This window comes from Squalius cephalus (assembly GCF_949319135.1).
Source record: "Squalius cephalus genome assembly, chromosome: 16".
Lineage (NCBI taxonomy): Eukaryota > Metazoa > Chordata > Actinopteri > Cypriniformes > Leuciscidae > Squalius > Squalius cephalus.
In genome coordinates this window covers 28,454,160-28,473,467 of record NC_137137.1, presented here as the reverse complement: position 1 = coordinate 28,473,467, position 19,308 = coordinate 28,454,160, and the positions used below count along the sequence as shown (strand labels likewise).

General features: G+C 38.4%; 1 protein-coding gene across 8 annotated transcripts in view; it reads left to right on the top strand.

Moving 5' to 3' along the window:
* The window catches only part of acot7 (acyl-CoA thioesterase 7), a 250,939-nt gene that overhangs the window by 151,345 nt on the left and 80,286 nt on the right, over nucleotides 1-19,308 (top strand). For all 8 annotated transcript variants that reach the window (XM_079896419.1, XM_079896418.1, XM_079896423.1 and 5 more), the window contains one exon: nucleotides 3,414-3,530. In XM_079896419.1, the coding sequence (XP_079752545.1) occupies nucleotides 3,414-3,530 (117 nt within the window). The remainder of the gene's footprint in view (nucleotides 1-3,413; nucleotides 3,531-19,308) is intronic.

Below are 19,308 nucleotides of genomic sequence, written 5' to 3'. Positions count from 1 at the left end.
GCGGCTGGGATGAGAATCAGCACCTCCAAATCCGAGGCCATGGTTCTCAGTCGGAAAAGGGTGGTTTGCCCGCTTCAGGTTGGTGGAGAGCTCCTGCCTCAAATGGAGGAGTTCAAGTATCTTGGGGTCTTGTTCACGAGTGAGGGAAGGATTGGACCGGGAGATTGACAGGCGGATCGGTGCAGCTTCTGCAGTAATGCGGTCCCTGTACCGGTCTGTCGTGGTGAAGAAGGAGCTGAGCCGCAAGGCAAAGCTCTCGATTTACCGGTCAATCTACGTTCCTACTCTCACCTATGGTCATGAGCTGTGGGTCATGACCGAAAGGACAAGATCCCGGATACAAGCGGCCGAAATGAGCTTTCTCCGCAGGGTGGCTGGGCGATCCCTTAGAGATAGGGTGAGAAGCTCGGTCACTCGGGAGGAGCTCAGAGTAGAGCCGCTGCTCCTCCACATCGAGAGGGGTCAGTTGAGGTGGCTCGGGCATCTTTTCCGGATGCCTCCTGGACGCCTTCCCGGGAAGGTGTTCCGGGCATGTCCCACCGGGAGGAGACCCCGGGGAAGACCTAGGACACGCTGGAGAGACTATGTCTCCCGGCTGGCCTGGGAACGCCTCGGTGTCCCCCCGGAAGAGCTGGAGGAAGTGTCTAGGGAGAGGGAAGTCTGGGCATCCCTGCTTAGACTGCTGCCCCCGCGACCCGGTCCCGGATAAGCGGTAGAAGATGGATGGATGGATGGACAGTGTCTGTCTAATATCTCTGTTTATTCGTGCTGTGTGCGCATGTCAAAAAGCTTTTGACTTTAAAAACGCGCAGATCAACCCAATAACTTTATTTAGCGTACATATAAATACTACCATGTAAACATAGCTAGTGATTTTAAAGCAACAGTTCAGCCAAAAATGAACATTCTGGCATTATTCACTCATGTCATTCCTTAGACTGTATGTTTTTTCTTGTGGAACATAACTAGGAATTCTGTAGAATCTTCACACAGCTGTTTTCCTTCCGATTCCAGTTCACAGTGGGTCTGTCAAGCTCTCAAAAGCTCTCAAATTGTCCATACAATGTGTGTGCTACATTGAATCTTGTGAAGCCATCTGATAGCTTTGTGTGGGGAAAACCTAGAATTTCATCATTCACTGATTATCCTCATTTGCTACTGCAGCTCTCAAATCTTATCCCCCACTCTGCACATTCAGACTTGCATGTCACGTTCAGCTATTACACTTGTAAGAACCAGTGGCGTTTGGTAGCCTATCAGTGGTGTCAATGACGTCAAATGGGCCATTGTGAATCGACAATGATCTCGATCTAAATGCAACCCAAATGAGAGTTTAGAGTTCAGGCTAATCTAAAGATTATTAGAGAATATCAACTTATCAACTTTTATACTGTATGTTCCTCACACAAACCTGTTGGAATGGTTTTAGACACTGAAATAGTGAATTTTCCAAGTTAGACAGGTATTGTGATTCAGTGGCCTGGTTCTCCTGAGACTGATGGTGACCTGTTCTGCCTAGAGAGATGTATAATTCATAAAGGACTGAACTTTGTCCCAGCTGTGTTCTGTGAAATGTTATATGATTATAATTACAGCGCTTACTAAGCAGTAGTGTGCTGTATTGTTTGTGCTTTATGTAATTGAATTCTTAAGATTTACATTTCACCGCAAAATGAGTATGTTCAGATTGAATATCTGCCATGCAATGCCATATCAGCAAAATTATGGAGGAGGATAATAAAATGGACTCTTGACTAGAGCCCTGCATTTCAGCCCGAGCCCGACGGGCCCCGACTTTTTTACGCCCCTAGGGCCGGGCTTCGGGCCAATTTTCACGTCATAGTAAAAATGCGGGCCGGGCCTCGGGCCTTTTTTGGGTTATCCTGCTTTTTATATTTTTAGACATTAATTAAAAAAAAATATGAGAAGTTGACGTTGACGATAGAAAAACAAACATAGAAAGAAATTTCGTAACCTCATAACTTATGGCGTTATTTTCCTGTCAAATGTCGAGAGCGCATTATTGTAGCGTGAAAGTAGGCTACATTAATATAATGCGCGAGCGCGAATCTCTCTGCTCGCACACGGAATATAATGTGCCGAGCGCGAATCTCTCTGCTCGCGCGCGGGAACTGGACGTGCCCTGCACTTAAAACGTGTTTTAAATACTGGCCATTATAGCCATCAGCTAATCTTAAAATTACACTGACATATGACTGACATGACAGTCTGTCTCACGCACGCACACAGAAGGTTTCCCGTCAGCGCGACCCACGATTCACCTCATGTGCAAATAATGGAGAATATTAAGAGAAAAATCGCGTGCGTGAGAAAAATTTGTGATAGAAGAAAGGAGGACTGGGTTAAAACCTTCCACTGTGGATGCTTAGCTATTCTTTTTCTCCACGATGCTCTGTTAGAGACTGTTCTAACTTTTCGTTTGATTGGACTTTATTTTCGTTTAACTGTTGGAAACCTCTGATGTTTTTCGTTTGATTGGACTTTGTTTTCGTTTAACTGTTGGAAACCACTGGAAAAAAATAATGGCCATGTTCTGTGGTGCATTTTTGAGGTAAGATAATCTGCAAGTTTGTTTTTAATTTATTTAATTTAATTTGTTTATAGGCTATTGCTCATTTCGTTTGCAAGCGCTGTTGCGAGCAGCCTGAGCCTGCCTCAGTATTTCAAAAAAATAAATAAAAATTGACTCACTGTGGTTTAATAAATAAACATTTATTAAACTAACTGTCTGTGTGATATGCTTGAAGTTTTTTATATCTATTGATTTTATTGTAGACAAGTAAAGTATTATAGCATTGATTTGAGAGGCTCAATTGATCAAACATGTTTTACTCGCTGTCGGCTCGGTTTGCTTGGTCGTCATTTAAAAAAAAAAATGCTCCAAACATTTGTCTAAATTAACCTAATAAAGAAATGAAAAGAAACATTAATTTACATAACTAACAAAGAAACATAACTAACAAAACTGAGCTATTTTAATGGCTGCAAATAGGGCAGGCTGCCGCTGTGTAATGAAAAAAAAAAAAAAAAAAAAAAAAAAAACGGCTCGGGTCGGACTCGGGCTGATAATTCTGATGAGCTGTCGGACACGGGTCGGGCTAGGGCCTGAGCGTCTCGGGCCAGGGCCGGGCTCGGGCCTAAATTTGAGGCCCGTGCAGGGCTCTACTCTTGACTATTAGCTTGCATTAGCTTTTATGTCTCTGCTGCTGTTATATGCAGATAGTATGCTGTTAGTTCTCTTTTATCCTTAAATTATAGCATTTCACCTATTTAAATATCACCGCAACACTGTGATTCTAGTGAATATGAGTCAGGCAGTCCAACTGTGGTCATGACCTTTTTTTTTTTTTGTAGATAACTGATTGTATCATCTTCATATCTGCCATCCTCAGGTGTGACAATGAAGCTCATGGATGAGGTTGCAGGGATTGTTGCTGCCCGTCATTGCAAGACCAACATTGTGACGGCATCTGTGGATGCCATTAACTTCCATCGTAAGATCAAGAAAGGTAATTAAAAAAATGCATTTATTGCCTCTTTACATTGTAACAGAGAATATTATTGGTACATGGTTTCAGATTCTCACAGACATCTGATTTTCTTTATGATCCCAGTAAAGGAAAGGTAAAAAAAAAGTTACTGCTGGCAGCTGATACTTCTGACAACTGCACTTAGGGCGTGTCCGAATCCACTTTTGCTAGTTCAACGACGGGAAAAATGGTCGGTGCGCCAGGCACATGGTCTAAAAGGGTTGTCCCTATTCTCTTAATGAGTAATGGGTGTGTTTTGGGCTTTACGTGCAATAAACTAATCAGAGTCTCATTTCCCATTCCCTTTAAAAACCAGTTGCGTCGCGCCTTGGCGGATTCTCTATTTACATGACGGAGTTTGATAGTGTTTCCACTATCTAAACGCGTCTCCAGAGAGAAAACGGATCTGCAAGGGTAAAGCGTGCAAGCAGACCATCTACGGGACAAGCCAGATTCCACCATATCTTTATGTACACAATTATAATCTTTTACATTGTAATCCTTTTATTTTTAATATTTGACATGTTTGTGTGCTGCTTAGGGCTGCAGCTATCGATTCTTTTTGTAATCGATTAATCTAGGACTCAATTAATCTGATTTTTTTTGTGTGTTTTTAAACAACCAAAACAAATAATGCATTACGAAAATGATGTGGCTGTAAAATGATCAAGCATTTGGCTTTTATTTAAAAAAAAAAAAACAACCAAAAAAACAGGTATTTATTCCAACTCCAACATTTGGCTCCAAAACTAAGCCTATTTATTGCAATTTTTACCCATTTAGTGTTTATAAGTGCCAGTGCCAACAATTATATAACAATACAGTTAAGTCAACTTACTGTAAAACATGTATAACATGTAAAACTATGAATACAAACTTGAATAGTAAAGGCCATTTGGCCTTAGTTTTGTCTTCTTAATATAACATTACAAAAAAAGGATTGCACCTTCTGCAAATTACCCACCTGAGAACAAAAATAAATGAAATGAATATAAAATATCAAGCCAAACAGGTACACAATGTATACAATTTATAAAAAAAATAAGTGTAGCTTTGAAAAGGGGAATGTTTTATTGCAAATATGCATTTTGTTAAATAGAAAAAGAACAGCATTTTGTTTTTCACTTAGGCTAGTTGAAGTACAGATGGTACTCAACCAGTAAATTGCGGGTGTGTATTTGCAACCTCTTACCGCTAAGAGGCGCTACAATCACAGACCTTGCAAAGTGTCAGTTTATTATCTCTATTGCGTAATCTGCCGCCGCGCCGCGGCTCATTGAGAGCGATTGAAAGTTGGTAGCAGATCAATTCAAATGAAACATTTAACGAATTCATAATCACAATACTGAAATTGAATTGAATAAATTTAATAATGAAAACATTTTCAACATAAAACATTGCAATAGAAAAATATCAGGCTACATCAATGAGGCTTTGCACGACCATAAGACGTTATCTTTACAGCATTCAGACGATAGCTCTGTGGTCAACGCAACAACATGAGCCTCGCGGAGCTTCAAGCGATCCGAGATCGGATCTTAGTGTAGCCGATAAGCGTGTACGTTTTACCATTCTTGATGCTTAAATATGTAACTGTTTATTAAAGTCAAGCATTTTGTTTAATTATGGATTGTAGGCTACACAACAACATAGCCTACATTTTCTACATTCCAGTAGAGCCTCTGCACAGACGACAAAACTTATGAAGGAAGATTGTCAGCCGATCGCACCAGAAAATGAAGATTATGAAGCTCGTCTTTAATCTGCTAAATTATTGTTTTGTGAATCATTCACGAAATTGAGATGACTGACAGTGATACCCGGCCATAGCAACGGAAGACATTTTTCAAAACAGATTGAAAAAAAGAGAAGACTTTCAATACAGTATTGCTTTCAATAAAAAAATTAAAATGTAAGAACACTAAATTAATTAAGTTTGAAACCCCATCGAATATTTCAAGGTATAAATAAACTGTCGGGACAGTTTATTTATTTAAAACACGGTTGCATCAAGTTTAGAGTTTATTCCCTTTGCGATGCAAAATAAGAAACACGGAATCTTATTCTTGCAACATTTTAAATTTGTATTGCCAAAGAAATTGCAGCCAAGTTAATCAATTAAAACGGTACAAAAAGAAAATAGTTCAAAGCAACATAAATTAGGCGCAACAATCACAGACTTTGCAAAGTGTCAGTTTATTCTCTCTAACGAATTCATAATCACAATACTGAAATTACTGAAATTGAATTGAATAAATTTAATAATGAAAACATTTTCAACATAAAACGTTGCAATAGAAAAATATTAGGCTACATCAATGAGGCTTTGTACGACCATAAGACGTTATCTTAACCCTCTGGGGTCCTTCGGGTCCAAATGGACCCGAAGCCTTTAAATAAAAAAATGTAAAAAATCATAGCTTCATCGGAATGATCCGAAATTTGGTGACTTTGTTGGTACTTGGTATATGAACACCCAAAAAAATTGGGGACAGGATTTGAATAGTCTAAGTGGTTGTAAAAAAAATAGTCACACTCAGGACCTTCGGGTCCAAATGGACCCGCCATAGGAAATGAATGGGAAATTGGCAAAAATGTGACAATACTGAGTTTTTTTGTGCGTACAATCTACAAATCAGCCACGATCCAGAAAAAAAGCACACAACAGTGAAGGGGTGAATCTATAAAACATCAAGAGTGCAAAACAGACACATCCACACACACACACACACACACAAACACACTTTTATACACATACACACTAATAAATTCAGATTACAAAAATCTGTTTTGAATTTTTAAAAATCACAGCTTCATCGGAATGTTACGAAACTAGGTGACTTTTATGGTATTAGGTATGTGAACACACAAAAAATATTGAGGTCATGATCCAAGCATGCTAAGTGGTCATCACACTTCTGCTCTTTGGTCAAAAATGACCCCCATAGGAAATGAATGGGAAATTGTCAAAAATATGAAAACACAGAGGTTTTTTTGCGCATACAATCTACAAATCAGCCAGGATGCAGAAAAAAAGGACTCAACAGTGAAGGGGTGAATCTCTAAAACATCAAGAGTGCAAAACAGACACATCCACACACACACACACACACACACACAAACACACTTTTATACACATACACACTAATAAATTCAGATTACAAAAATCTGTTTTGAATTTTTAAAAATCACAGCTTCATCGGAATGTTACGAAACTATGTGACTTTTATGGTATTAGGTATGTGAACACACAAAAAATATTGAGGTCATGATCCAAGCATGCTAAGTGGTCATCACACTTCTGCTCTTTGGTCAAAAATGACTCCCATAGGAAATGAATGGGAAATTGTCAAAAATATGAAAACAGAGTTTTTTTGTGCATACAATCTACAAATCAGCCAAGGACTCAAAAAAGGACTCAACAGTGAAGGGGTGAATCTCTAAAACATCAAGAGTGCAAAACAGACTAAATCTGTTCAGGCAAAAATCACTAGAATTCGCAAGCCTTTCTACAGAGAGCTGTAAATCCACTAGTGGTAAAAATGTGCTATTGCGTGATAAAAATGCTCAGTGTGTCCACCAGTTGGCGCCCATCTCATTTCAAAAATTGCTTTCATGAGGCCTAGGCTTGACTCTAAAATGAAATACAGCTTTAATAAAAATAAAATAAAAATTATATATATATAAAAAATTTCTATTATATTCAATGGGAAAAAATGGGTCATAATTATTGCATAAATATTAATTATAAATCATAAAATTATCTCAAAACACCAAAAAAGAAAAGAAAAAATATTATAAAAAACAAGTAAAAAAAAAAATATTAAGATTTTTTTATATATATATTAATCCCGCCCTCCGGGTCCATTTGGACCCGAAGGTCCCAAGTGTGACTGTTAAACGAAGGACCCCAGAGGGAGAGTGGTGGTCAACGCAACAACATGAGCCTCGCGGAGCTTCAACCGATCCAAGATCGAATCTCAGAGTAGCCTAGCCGACAGCGTTTATGTTTTACCGTTCTTGATGCTTAAATAACTGTTTATTAAAGTTAAGCGTTTTGTTTAATTATCAATTGTACATTACAACATACATTTGCTATTTATCCATTTGAGCCGCTGCACAGACGACAAACCGTATGAAGGAAAATTGTCAGCCGATCGCACCAGAAAATGAAGATGATGAAGCTCGTCTTTAATCTGCCAAAATTTTGTTTTGTGAATCAATCACAAAACTGAGATGACTGACATTGATACCCGGCAATAGCAACGGAAGACATTTTTCAAAACAGATCGAACAAATCAGAAAAATAATTTCAATAGCCTACAGTAGGCTATTGCTTTCACACACAAAAAAATAGTAGCCTACTTTACTTAGTAAAAAGTAAAAGAACACCCCCAAAAGAGCACATTTCAAGGTTTAAATAAAGTTTCGGGACAGTTTATTTATTTAAACAGGGTTGCATCGAGTTTAGAGTTTATTCCCTTTGCGATGCAAAATAAGAAACAAAATTCTTGCGACATTTTACATGTGTACTGCCAACGAAATTGCAGCTAAGTTAAAAAATTAAAACAGTACAAAACGAAAATAGTTCAAAGCAACATAAATTAAGAACAGGCGGTTTTCTTTGCCTCTCTCTCGCGCTGGATCTCTTTTTAGTAAGTTTCTTTTGCCTCCCTCACTCTGTCGAAATGAACTCACTCTCCATATGAAAGACGGAATATTAACACCTATTCGGGTTCATCCTGCACCCCCACGATAAAGCAACTGCCTTCTCCAAACCCCCCACAGGCTATCTCAGTTTGCAAAACAAAACAAAGAGTTTGCAATTCACACTTAAATCGCTATTCTAGACATTAGCAATAGGCTATTCAAGTGTTGATATGAAGGAATTAAATCATTTAGGCTATATGTAGTCATATTTCTGTCATATGTTTATTACTAAATATTTAATTATTTCAATAATTGAAGAATTAAAACGCAACTTCAGTTTGGGCCAGCTTTTTCCAAGCAAAACTAAATACAATCTTCAAACGCATGTTCATTTGTTGTCATGAACAAAATGTTCAACTCGATATTTAAATTCCACAGGGATCTTTGAATCCTTACAACCAGGGTGCGATTTGTGAATAAAGTTTTTATTTTTATTTTTTATTTTTTTAATAAATCTCGAACCACAGTGCTTCGTGCTGCTGTTAAACTAAATAACATTTATAGAATAATTATTAACTTAAATGAAACAATATCGCAACATTGACAAATACATTTATTTGATCTGTTTTTACAATTTAATTCAGGGCGATTTAGCCTAGATTTAATTAGATCGAGATTTTCACCCTTTCCTCGTCCTTTCGTCATTGGGAAGCGCTCACATGATCGCTAAACATGTTTGAGTAGACTGAGTATCGTGACTGAGCTGAGGCAAGTGGCTGTCGGTTAATTTTTGTGATGCGCAGTTCCCGGAGACAGAGACGACAGACAAACTTTTGTCTAAAAAAGTCTAAAAAATTACACTAATTCAACATGCCAGAATAAAACCCGACTTTAGAACAATGCATAGTGCCACTCGTCGTGGTGTGCCAAAACACTTAATTATAGCCTAAAAACTTCAATATTTCATTCAAAACAATCTCAAAACGCTTTGTGACATTTTGAAAAGCCGTGCATGCATGACGGCCACTGGAACCATGAACGTAACAGAATACTGGTTCTGATTTTATTGTTTGTCGTTTAAACGCGCCTGTTGCATCTTTATTTTATATATTTGATATGGTTTATTGGTGAAGTAGCTATATATATATATATATATATATATATATATATAGCCTATATATATAACAGAACTGCTTTTGAAATTACGATTGGAATTATTATAGGCTACAGATGTAAAGTCATTGCATAATATTTGTTCCTTAGTGTAAAGTGGAAATGCATGGTAATTTTATTATATATATATAAGCAAAAAATTATGGTATAACTATGGTGAGTTTTAGAACTAGACAAAGCTCTCTGCATAAATAATAGGCTATAAAATGCATTAATAGGCTAATATAAAAATTACAATAGTCCAAGTTGGTTCGGGATTTGAACCCGTGTCATCTAAATGATCGTAAGTTCTACCACTCGGCCATGAATTTGCTCGTTGCGAAATGCCCAAACGTTCCAATGTGTGTTCGCTCACACGAGCGAGCCGAGAAGCGCTCTACATTCGTCTCATTCCTCAATAGAATAGTACAAATAATCAGCTTCATTACACATAATTTACTTTTGTTTGTTATTTTTGGTATTAAATTTGTTTTTGTGTGTGTGTTTTATCACACTGCTCCCCGGGGAATAGGGTTGCAAAGGGGCGGAAAATTTCCGGTAAATTTCCGGAAAGTTTCCGGTAAATTTCCATGGGAAGTTAAGCTGGGGAATTTTGGAAATATTCATTACCACGGCAACCGCTTGCGCGTCCACTCTGAAAGTAACTGTACACATAAGAGACGGATAGATACATTATTTAAGGTTATTTCTATTCGTTAGAATACTGATATATGAACTTGTTGTCAAGTAAGCCCCGTTGCGAGCATGTGCGTCTCTCTAAACTTTCAGTGTGCTGCACTGCTGTAGTTGACTTCTGCGCCTTCCCCCCCGAAAATATCACATTAATTTTGAAAACGTAGGCTAATTCCTTTTGTGGATCCTCTTGGTCATTCTTCATGTTTCTTTGACAAATATCAGTGTCTCAGTCTCGCGCACGCTGCACGTGAGTTAACCACGCCTACTTATTTACATGTCGCGGTATACACGGAATAAAAAAATCTGTCACGGTTGACATTTTCTTCCGCGGTAACGATATATACCGTCATACCGCCCAGCCCTACTTATGTGGTAAATAAAGTTATGCTAGCTTATTTAGCATCTAACTTATCAGCTTGCTATCTACTAGATGAATACATTTGTATGTGATATTTGCAATTTAAACATTTAATAAAAATATTTCCCCATAATATCATCAAACTTACTTCACTTTGTTTAGTCCACAGGCTCAAATGTGTGCCTTCAATAGTCTTGTGCTTTGGGCTTCTGTACATGTGATGGAGGCATGCACAGTGCCAGTAGGGGGTGTGGTCTCAATAGCCATTCATTAAGCAGTGTGCTATGGTGTGATTGAGGAATGGCATGGATATTCAAGTGTATTTGAATGGCATCTTTTTGTTTTAGACAAGATTATGCTAAAATATACTTTCCTCAATTATATTTAAGTTCCCTATGAAGAGCCAACCCTCAACTTTGAAAATTCCCAGTTTATTCCCGTTTATTCCCATAAATTCCTGTTAATTCCCTTAAATTCCCATTAATTCCCATTAGTTTCCATCTTTGAAAATTCCCAGAATTTTGCAACCCTACCGGGGAATAGGCTTGTCGCCCACCGACGTCTAGGCCTACAATATGAAATACAGGTTATATTGTTATCGTCTCTATTTTTAATTTGTTATTCTATTTTTCTGGCCTTATAAAATGTTCTATTCTGTTTACCATAGTTGTAGTATTTCATCCTTACTGTAAATTGACATTAACCCCATTTAAGGCAATTGAAAAAAAATGCAGCAATTGCTGCTGTTTTGCACAATATCCCTTTGCGCCACCTGGCGGTCATTTCGCGAATGACTTTGAAATGCGACTGGTTTATTTTTGCCGCGGTAGTTTTGCTGCGGTGGCTGGCGCGGCAGTAATAGGCATTCTGGTTGAGTACCATCTGTATATTAGCACGTTTTGTAGTATTATATTTTTTTGTTAATTGAAAATTAATGCTCAATATGCTCATTTACTTTGGTAGCCGATTATGTCTTCCCCAAAAGTACGAGTGGATTTGGAGAAGCAGGCTGGGGAGTTTAATTTTTTGTTGTTGTCTGTAACTATTTGTCAGACGTGACATAGGCCTAGTAGCCTACAAACAAGGTCTCGCAAAGACTGCAATACAATATTTGTTCATCCATCACGTCCCGGTGTATACAGTGAATGCATGCTGAAATTATTGTTGCGTGGCTACATAAAAGTTTAAGCATATGTGATGCATTGCTGCAATTGGTCTGACTGGCGCGTGAGAGAGACGAGGGTGCATGCGTGTGTGTGTGTGAAGGGGTTCTTTTTTTTAGGCTATACTCTCTTGCATTTGAACGTGAATACGTTTACTACTTAAAAACATCAAAGCTAAACATCATATCTAGTCAAACCGCATCATGACATCGCTACAAATAGCCTACAGTATGGGATTAAAATCAGTGAACATCAATGTATAGGCTTAGGCTACGATACCTTGTTTCAGCGACGCTGAAAGGAAGCGATCCCAAACTTTAGACATTCTCTGCCGTTTATGGACATCTTTACTCTCCGCCATAGCGCCAACTAAATTCAAAATGTATTACGCGCTATGGTGTGCTTCCTGAACATTGAACAACGGTCCGTGTGAAACAATCAGATCCCTGCGCGTCATAGGAATTTAACGAGGCTTCGAGGCAGAGTTTTTGCCTCAAGTAATTTTTGTAATCGAGTTAATCGAGTAACTCGATAAATAGTTTCAGCCCTAGTGCTGCTGTGTGTCCCTGTGTGTAATAAGCAGAGTGTACGCGTGTTGTGGACCCGCCTATAGGTGCACATTACTAACGCGTTCTTTAAACAATAAAAAGAAATATTGCTATTACAGTCTATTTCAGTTGCCTCAAAATAGCAACGCACCAACAATAAACCTGAACCCATGGGCGCACAAATAGGCGCAAATGCATTTGCTATTTAAACAACGTGGCGCAGGATGTGAAAATGATAACTGCGTCAGGCTGAAACTAGCAAAAAAACACTTGCGTCGCGCCTGCCGCTGCATTGCTGGGTAAATAAAGGCCTTCTAAAGCAAAGTCAAGTCACCTTTATTTATATAGCGCTTTTTACAATACAGATTGCATCAAAGCAGCTTCACAGTGATAACATGAAAATAATACAACAAAGTTTGTTTCTAGAAGAAAATTCCGTCATCGTCCACCTTAAGTAAGGCAGATCAATAATATTGTTGAATATTAAATGTCCCCAACTAAGCAAGCCAAAAGCCAAGGCAACAGTGGCAAGGAACCAAAACTCCATCAGGTGACAGAATGGAGAAAAAAACCTTGGGAGAACCCAGGCTCAGTCGGGGGCCAGTTCTCCTCTGGCCAACGAGCGAACAGTGTATGATTATGATCCAGGCAGCATTACAGGTCAGAAGTCAGATTGGATCAGAACATTCAGAATATTTATCCAGTTCCATCTGGTTGGAAGTCGGAGTCATCATGCCGGTATGGAGACGAGTTTGTTGAGGATCAGTGCCGATTAAAGATGCACCGATTACAATTTTCTGAGCCGATTCCGATTTCCGATTTTTCATTAAGTTTGACCTGCCAATACCGATTTTAGCCGTTTCCGATTTCATTTTTTCTAACCACTTTACAGCACACACAAATATTTTTTTTATATCTTTTCTGTAATAGAACATTTTACAATTTGCATAGTACATATTTTTTTGGAACAGAAAAACGCTATAAAATAGAACTATATAAATTACTCCAGGTGTGGGTAATTCACACACATTTAAAGTGCAGTGTTATGGAAGAACCATTTCCTTTTCACATTCAATATCCAATAATTTTTTTATATATGTATTTAGCAAACTAAACGTCTGTATGAAAACAGGGAATGGCAATAAAAAAATAATATATAAATAAAAAATAAAATAAATATAGCCTTGCAGTATAAAGATATTTCTCAAAGCACACACACACAGGCCTATTGCAATCACTTGTACAAACTGAATAATAAAACAAGTTTAAATGGGTACATTTTCTATAAATATTAGTCTTCGTTTTCTTTTCTGACATACTCCAGTTCTTGTTAAAACACGCAAATTCTGTGCATTTTGGGCACTTTTTTTGTGAAACCCTATTTAGGCTATTTTGTCCATCAAAAGTGTACTTTCCCTTTAATTGAGCGTGAGCAGTGCAGCAAATAGACTCGGCGCCGAAACACGCGCTTCACTGCTCGCGACGCTCCTGCTTGACGCTCACGCGCTGCTCCTGCTCCCGTTGTGAATGAATGCACTCATTGATTAACATGCACGCCGGAAAAAAATACGCGCTTGCGGTCTGAACGGACGTAATTCACAAAGTTTTCTACATGTGTTCCGTGTGCACGTGTGATGCTGATGTGATAGTGATGCTCACTAGTGCCGATGGCTGTCGTGTCGATGAGGCCTTCACAGGGCTGATGAGGCTGGGACTTCAGGGATGCGTCATGGATGGGTCCAGGTGCAGGTCCACCATCTGATCTGGATCCGGCCAGGAACCGGCTGACTTCAGTAAACAGGGGAGGGACTGGTTGACACTTCAGGACTGCGTTGTCATCGTGTCCAGGCGCAGGTCCTTCATCAGATCTGGATACAGCCTGGATCCGGTGGACTGCAGTAAACCTCGGATAAACAGAGAGACTAATATTAGCGTAGACACCATCCTTCTTATGATGTAACAAGTACAGTACATCAGGATTTATGGGGAGTGTTCCCGGTTCCGGCTGACCTAAACTATGCAGCCTAACATTGAATCATAGAAGTCTATAATGTGTTATTGTATGCTAGGCCAAAGAGATGTGTTTTTAGTCTAGATTTGAACTGACAGAGTGTGTCTGCTTCCCGGACAATGTTAGGAAGATTGTTCCAAAGTTTTGGTGCTAAATAGGAAAAGGATCTACCGCCAGCAGTCGATTTTGATATTCTAGGTATTGTCAACTGGCCGGAATTTTGAGATCGCAATAGATGTGAAGGACTATAATGTGTTAAGAGCTCGCTCAAGTACTTGGGAGCTAAACCATTTAGTGCTTTGTAAGTGATCAGCAATATTTTAAAATTTATACAATGTTTAATAGGGAGCCAATGCAGTGTTGACAGAACCACACTAATATGGTCATACTTTCTAGCTGCTGCGTTTTGGACCAGCTGTAGTTTGTTTATTAAACGTGCAGTGCAACCGCCCATAATAGCATTACAATAATCTAGCCTTGATGTCATGAACGCATGAACTAATTGTTCTGCATTTTTCATTGAGAGCATATGACGTAATTTAGATATATTTTTAAGATAAAAAAAATGCGGTTTTACAGATGCTAGACACTGACTTTCACTTGAAGTGACTTTAAAATGAAAGATTGGTATCAAAGAGCACACCTAGGTTCCTAACCGACAACAAAGACTTGACAGAGCAGCCATCAAGTGTTAGCCAGTATTCTAGATTATTATGTGAGGCAGTTTTTTGTCCAGTAATTAGAATCTCTGTTTTTTCAGAATTAAGTAGTAGGAAGTTGCAAGTCATTCGTTTTTTTATTTTGAGAATTGGTAAGTTTCGTCAGGGTGTGAAGAAATAGAGAGCTGCGTATCATCAGCATAACAGAGAAAACTAATGCCATGCTTCCTAATGATATCTCCCAAGGGTAGCATGTACAGAGTGAACAGCAACGGTCTTAGTACTGAGCCTTGTGGTACACCATACTGAATTTGTGATCGATAAGACATCTCTTAATTTACTGCTACAAACTGATAATGGTCAGATAAGTATGATTTAAACCATGCTAATGCAATTCTGCTAATGCCAACATAATTTTCGAGTCTATTTAAAAGAATGTTGTGGTCGATAGTGTTAAATGCAGCACTAAGATTGAGTAACACTAATTGAGAGATACAACCACGATCGGATGATAAGAGCAAATCATTTGTGACTCTAATGAGAGCTGTCTCAGTACTATGGTGCGGTCTAAATCCTGATTGAAAATCCTTGCAGATATCATTTCTTTCTCAAAAGGAACATAGTTGTGAAGATACAGCCTTTTCTAGTATCTTTGACAGAAAAGGTAGATTTGAGATTGGCCTGTAATTGACTAATTTTGTAGGATCAAGTTGTGTTTTTTTAACAAGTGGTTTAATCATAGCCAGCTTAAAAGTTTTTGGTACGTATCCTAATGACAAAGATGAATTAATGATATTAAGAACAGTATCTATGACCTCTGGAAGCATCTCTTTCAGTAGCTTAGTCGGTATAGGGTCTAACATATATTTTGTCGATTTAGATGATTTAACGAGTTTAGAAAATCCTTCCTCTCCTATAGTAATGAATGAATCGATTTTTTCCTTAGGGAGACTACAATGCTCTCCTTGATGCGATACTGTAGTAGACGGTTGCATAATTATAATTGTGATATTATCAATCTAATAGTTTTTAAGGCCTCTGTATGCAATCGAGCTCTCTTACCATGAAATGCGAAATACCTCTAGTTTTGTTTTCTTCCAGTTTTGCTCCATTTTTCTGGCTGCTCTCTTAAGGGCCTGAATGTGCTCATTGTACCACGGCGTTGGACTATTTTCTTTAATCTTCTTTTAGCGCAACGGAGCACCTGTGTCTAAAGTGCTGGAAAAGAGAGAGTTAAAAGTTTCTGCCACAATATCAGGTTCTTCTAAGCTATCTGGGATGCTGAGATGATGAAACTGATCAGGAAGATTATTAATAAAGCAATCTTTAGTGGCAGAAGTGATATGTCTAACATATTTGTAACATGGAGTCGGCTTTGCAGCCTTGGCTAAATGAAGTTTACACGAGACTAGATAATGATCTGACATGTCATCGCTCTGCTGCAGAATTTCAACGGCATCAACATTTATTCCGTGTGATAATATTAAATCTAGAGTATGATTATGACAATGAGTGGGTCCTGACACATGTTGTCTAACTCCAATAGAGTTATGAATGTCTTTAATTGCCAATCCCAATGCATCTTTTTCGTTATACATGTATATTAAAATCACCAACAATTAGGACTTTATCTGCAGTCAGTACTAACTCTGATAGAAACTCCTGGTGGCCTGTATACAGTAGCCAGCACAAATCTCAAACGTGATTTATCATTTACACTATATATTGTTACATTAAGCACCAACACTTCAAAATAATTATATTTGAAACTAGACTTCTCAGTAATTCTGAAAATATTACTATGAATTACAGCAACACCCGTGCCCCTTTGCCTTTCAGATGAGGTTCATGTTTATAACAGTAATTTTTCGGTATGGACTCATTTAAAGTCATGTAATCGTTTGGTTTTAGCCGGGTTTCTGTCGAACACAGCACATCTAGGTTATACTGTACGTACACACCGCCGCCGACTTGAGCTGCAAAGAAGCTCTGGCTGCCCTGTCAAGGACGCTTGTCAAAAAGTACAGGGAAGCTTGTTGACGCTTTGGCCGCTCTGACGTAGCAGCATTCTATGTACGATCATGGGAGAAGAGAAGTGTCACACCATGAAATGTAAACAGAAAATACAGCAGTACATTGACACTAGAAACCTTTTATAATGACAGCATTTTTGTAACCGTTTTGGTCACATTTGGTCGAAAAAAAAAAAAAAAAGCTATTATTATTATTATTATTAGTGAGTGCGTGCGTGCGGCCGGGGCTCTCTCTCTCTCTCTCTGCTCGTTCTTATATGTGCACTGTCAAGCACGCCCTGTTAAACTGACAGGACTTAAAAATGCATGCAAATGATAAACTTTCACTCTATGATGGTTAAATTGTGCAATTAATCCGAGAATGATAGGAAACCCAGCAACGGCGATGATCAGCTTCTCCTCCATTTTCTCGGAACTAATGTTTTGGTAGGAACAAAAGTTTACATAGTATGTTTCTCCGTAATCAGCCAGCGTCTATATTCCGATTGGTTGCTGGCATTTTGCCGCTGCTTGCTGCTGAACCGCGTCATAGCTCATTACCATAAAGTTGAGCTACTTTCAACTTTCTGATTGACGATCTGGTCGCTCAAAACGCCCAAAATGCGACGCCGATGGATTTGACGCTCCTTGCAGCTGAGAGAAGCCAGCTTCCATTGAAAATGAATGACTTCCGGTAACTTTGGAAGCTCAAGTCGGCAGCGGTGTGTACGTACAGATAGTCTGTAATCATATCATTAACAATAAGTGTAACCCACCCAGGCTTTGTAATTTGCTCATTTGTATTTTATCTGTTCTTTATTTGTTGAACATCAATTAAATTTTTACCCTTAGATGGGTTTGGAAGTTTTTTGTATGTCCTAATTCGGGGAACAGACAGTCTCTATATGATGATATCTAGGTGAAAGAGTCTCTATGTGATGGGATTTATCTGACCTTGGTGACATGAGACGGCTGGCACACGGTCGGTTTAGCCAGTCTGTCTGCTTCCTGACCTGAGCCCCAATTCATGTTTGAGCTCTAAACCTCAAAACGATGAGTTTGTGTAAGAAAAATATTAAAATTGAACATGTTACAAAGTAATATTCTAGCTTCTGGCCAAATTGCCATACACAGTCTACTTGTGCCTAAAGCGCAACTTATGACATCAGAAGTAGCGTAGTGCTTCATGGCGTAGCGTAAATATCAGCAGTACGTTGCATTACTCGCATTAGTTGTGCTTAGACTTAACCCCTTAACGCCTGAATTTATATAGCTGTATATAAATAAAAAAAATGATGTGTGTTTTTGCCTTTAAGTAGATGGTAAATAATGTTGAGATTATCAATTTCACTTTTGCACAACAAATAAATAGAAATTTTGGTATGTTGCAAATTTGCGACAACAGGCATTTAGGGTAATTTTTTTTACAAAATGGTAAAATTAATAAAACACATTTTCCCATCTCAGGTATGTAGATTTTATTCATGGCACAAAGTTGTTAGAACTTATAAACTTTAATTGACAAATTAATGAATCTTGACAACAGCAAGAAAAACACTCTCCTACTCCCTAACATTGACAGTAGTTTTTATACATTCCATGTTACACTCTGTTTAACTCTTTCCTTGTTTCTCCAGTGCATACATTATATATTCTTATAGTGTTATATCCTAACATGCTATTTTTTGTGAAAAAAAAAAAAAATATTTTTTTTGGGCTGAAACCATCTAAATACAGCATTATTATAATATGTAGCCATTAGCCCAATCCAGCCGTTATGGACCAATGTCGCAAATTTGCTACAAACAGAAATCTACAAAGTACGTAAAAAATATTCGTCACATAAAGTCTATATGAATAACATAGCTATAGAAGCAATCAATAAGCTGGTACATATTTTTATCTTAGCACAACTTAACTCATTTTGGGCAATTTCTCCACATTTGCGCCCTTGATATGCGGATTTTGCAAACCAAAATATTAGCTTCGGTGAACCGGATGTAGTTCCCACTCCGACCGCTCCTACGAGAGACCAGTGCGTGCAAAATGTTCCTAGGTATGTATCGAATGTGCACAAACAGGCATTGGGGGAAAACACACGCTATCTCGCCTGCAGTCTGAATGGAAGGGGTTTGTTGCAAATTCGCGACAGTGGGCGATAGTTCACTTTGAAATTAAATTTTGGTATGTTTTAGCTTACCTCAAGGGCATCCAAGATGTAGGTGTCTTTGTTTCCACAGTAGTTTCAATTTTGATATTTTTAGGTCAAACCGTTCTTGTCTGTCAGTCGTATAATGCAGGTCTATAGTCACTATCTGAAAGAGCATGCACAGATAAGTCCAAATTAAACAATTCCCCATCGTAAGTACACATTGATGGCCTAAGACACGAAACGAGCGGTTTGTGTGAGAAAACGAACAGTATTTATATCGTTTTTACCTCTTGTACACAACCACATCCAAGTGATCACGCGCGCTTCCGGCGCTTTCTTCTTCTTTTTTTTTTTAC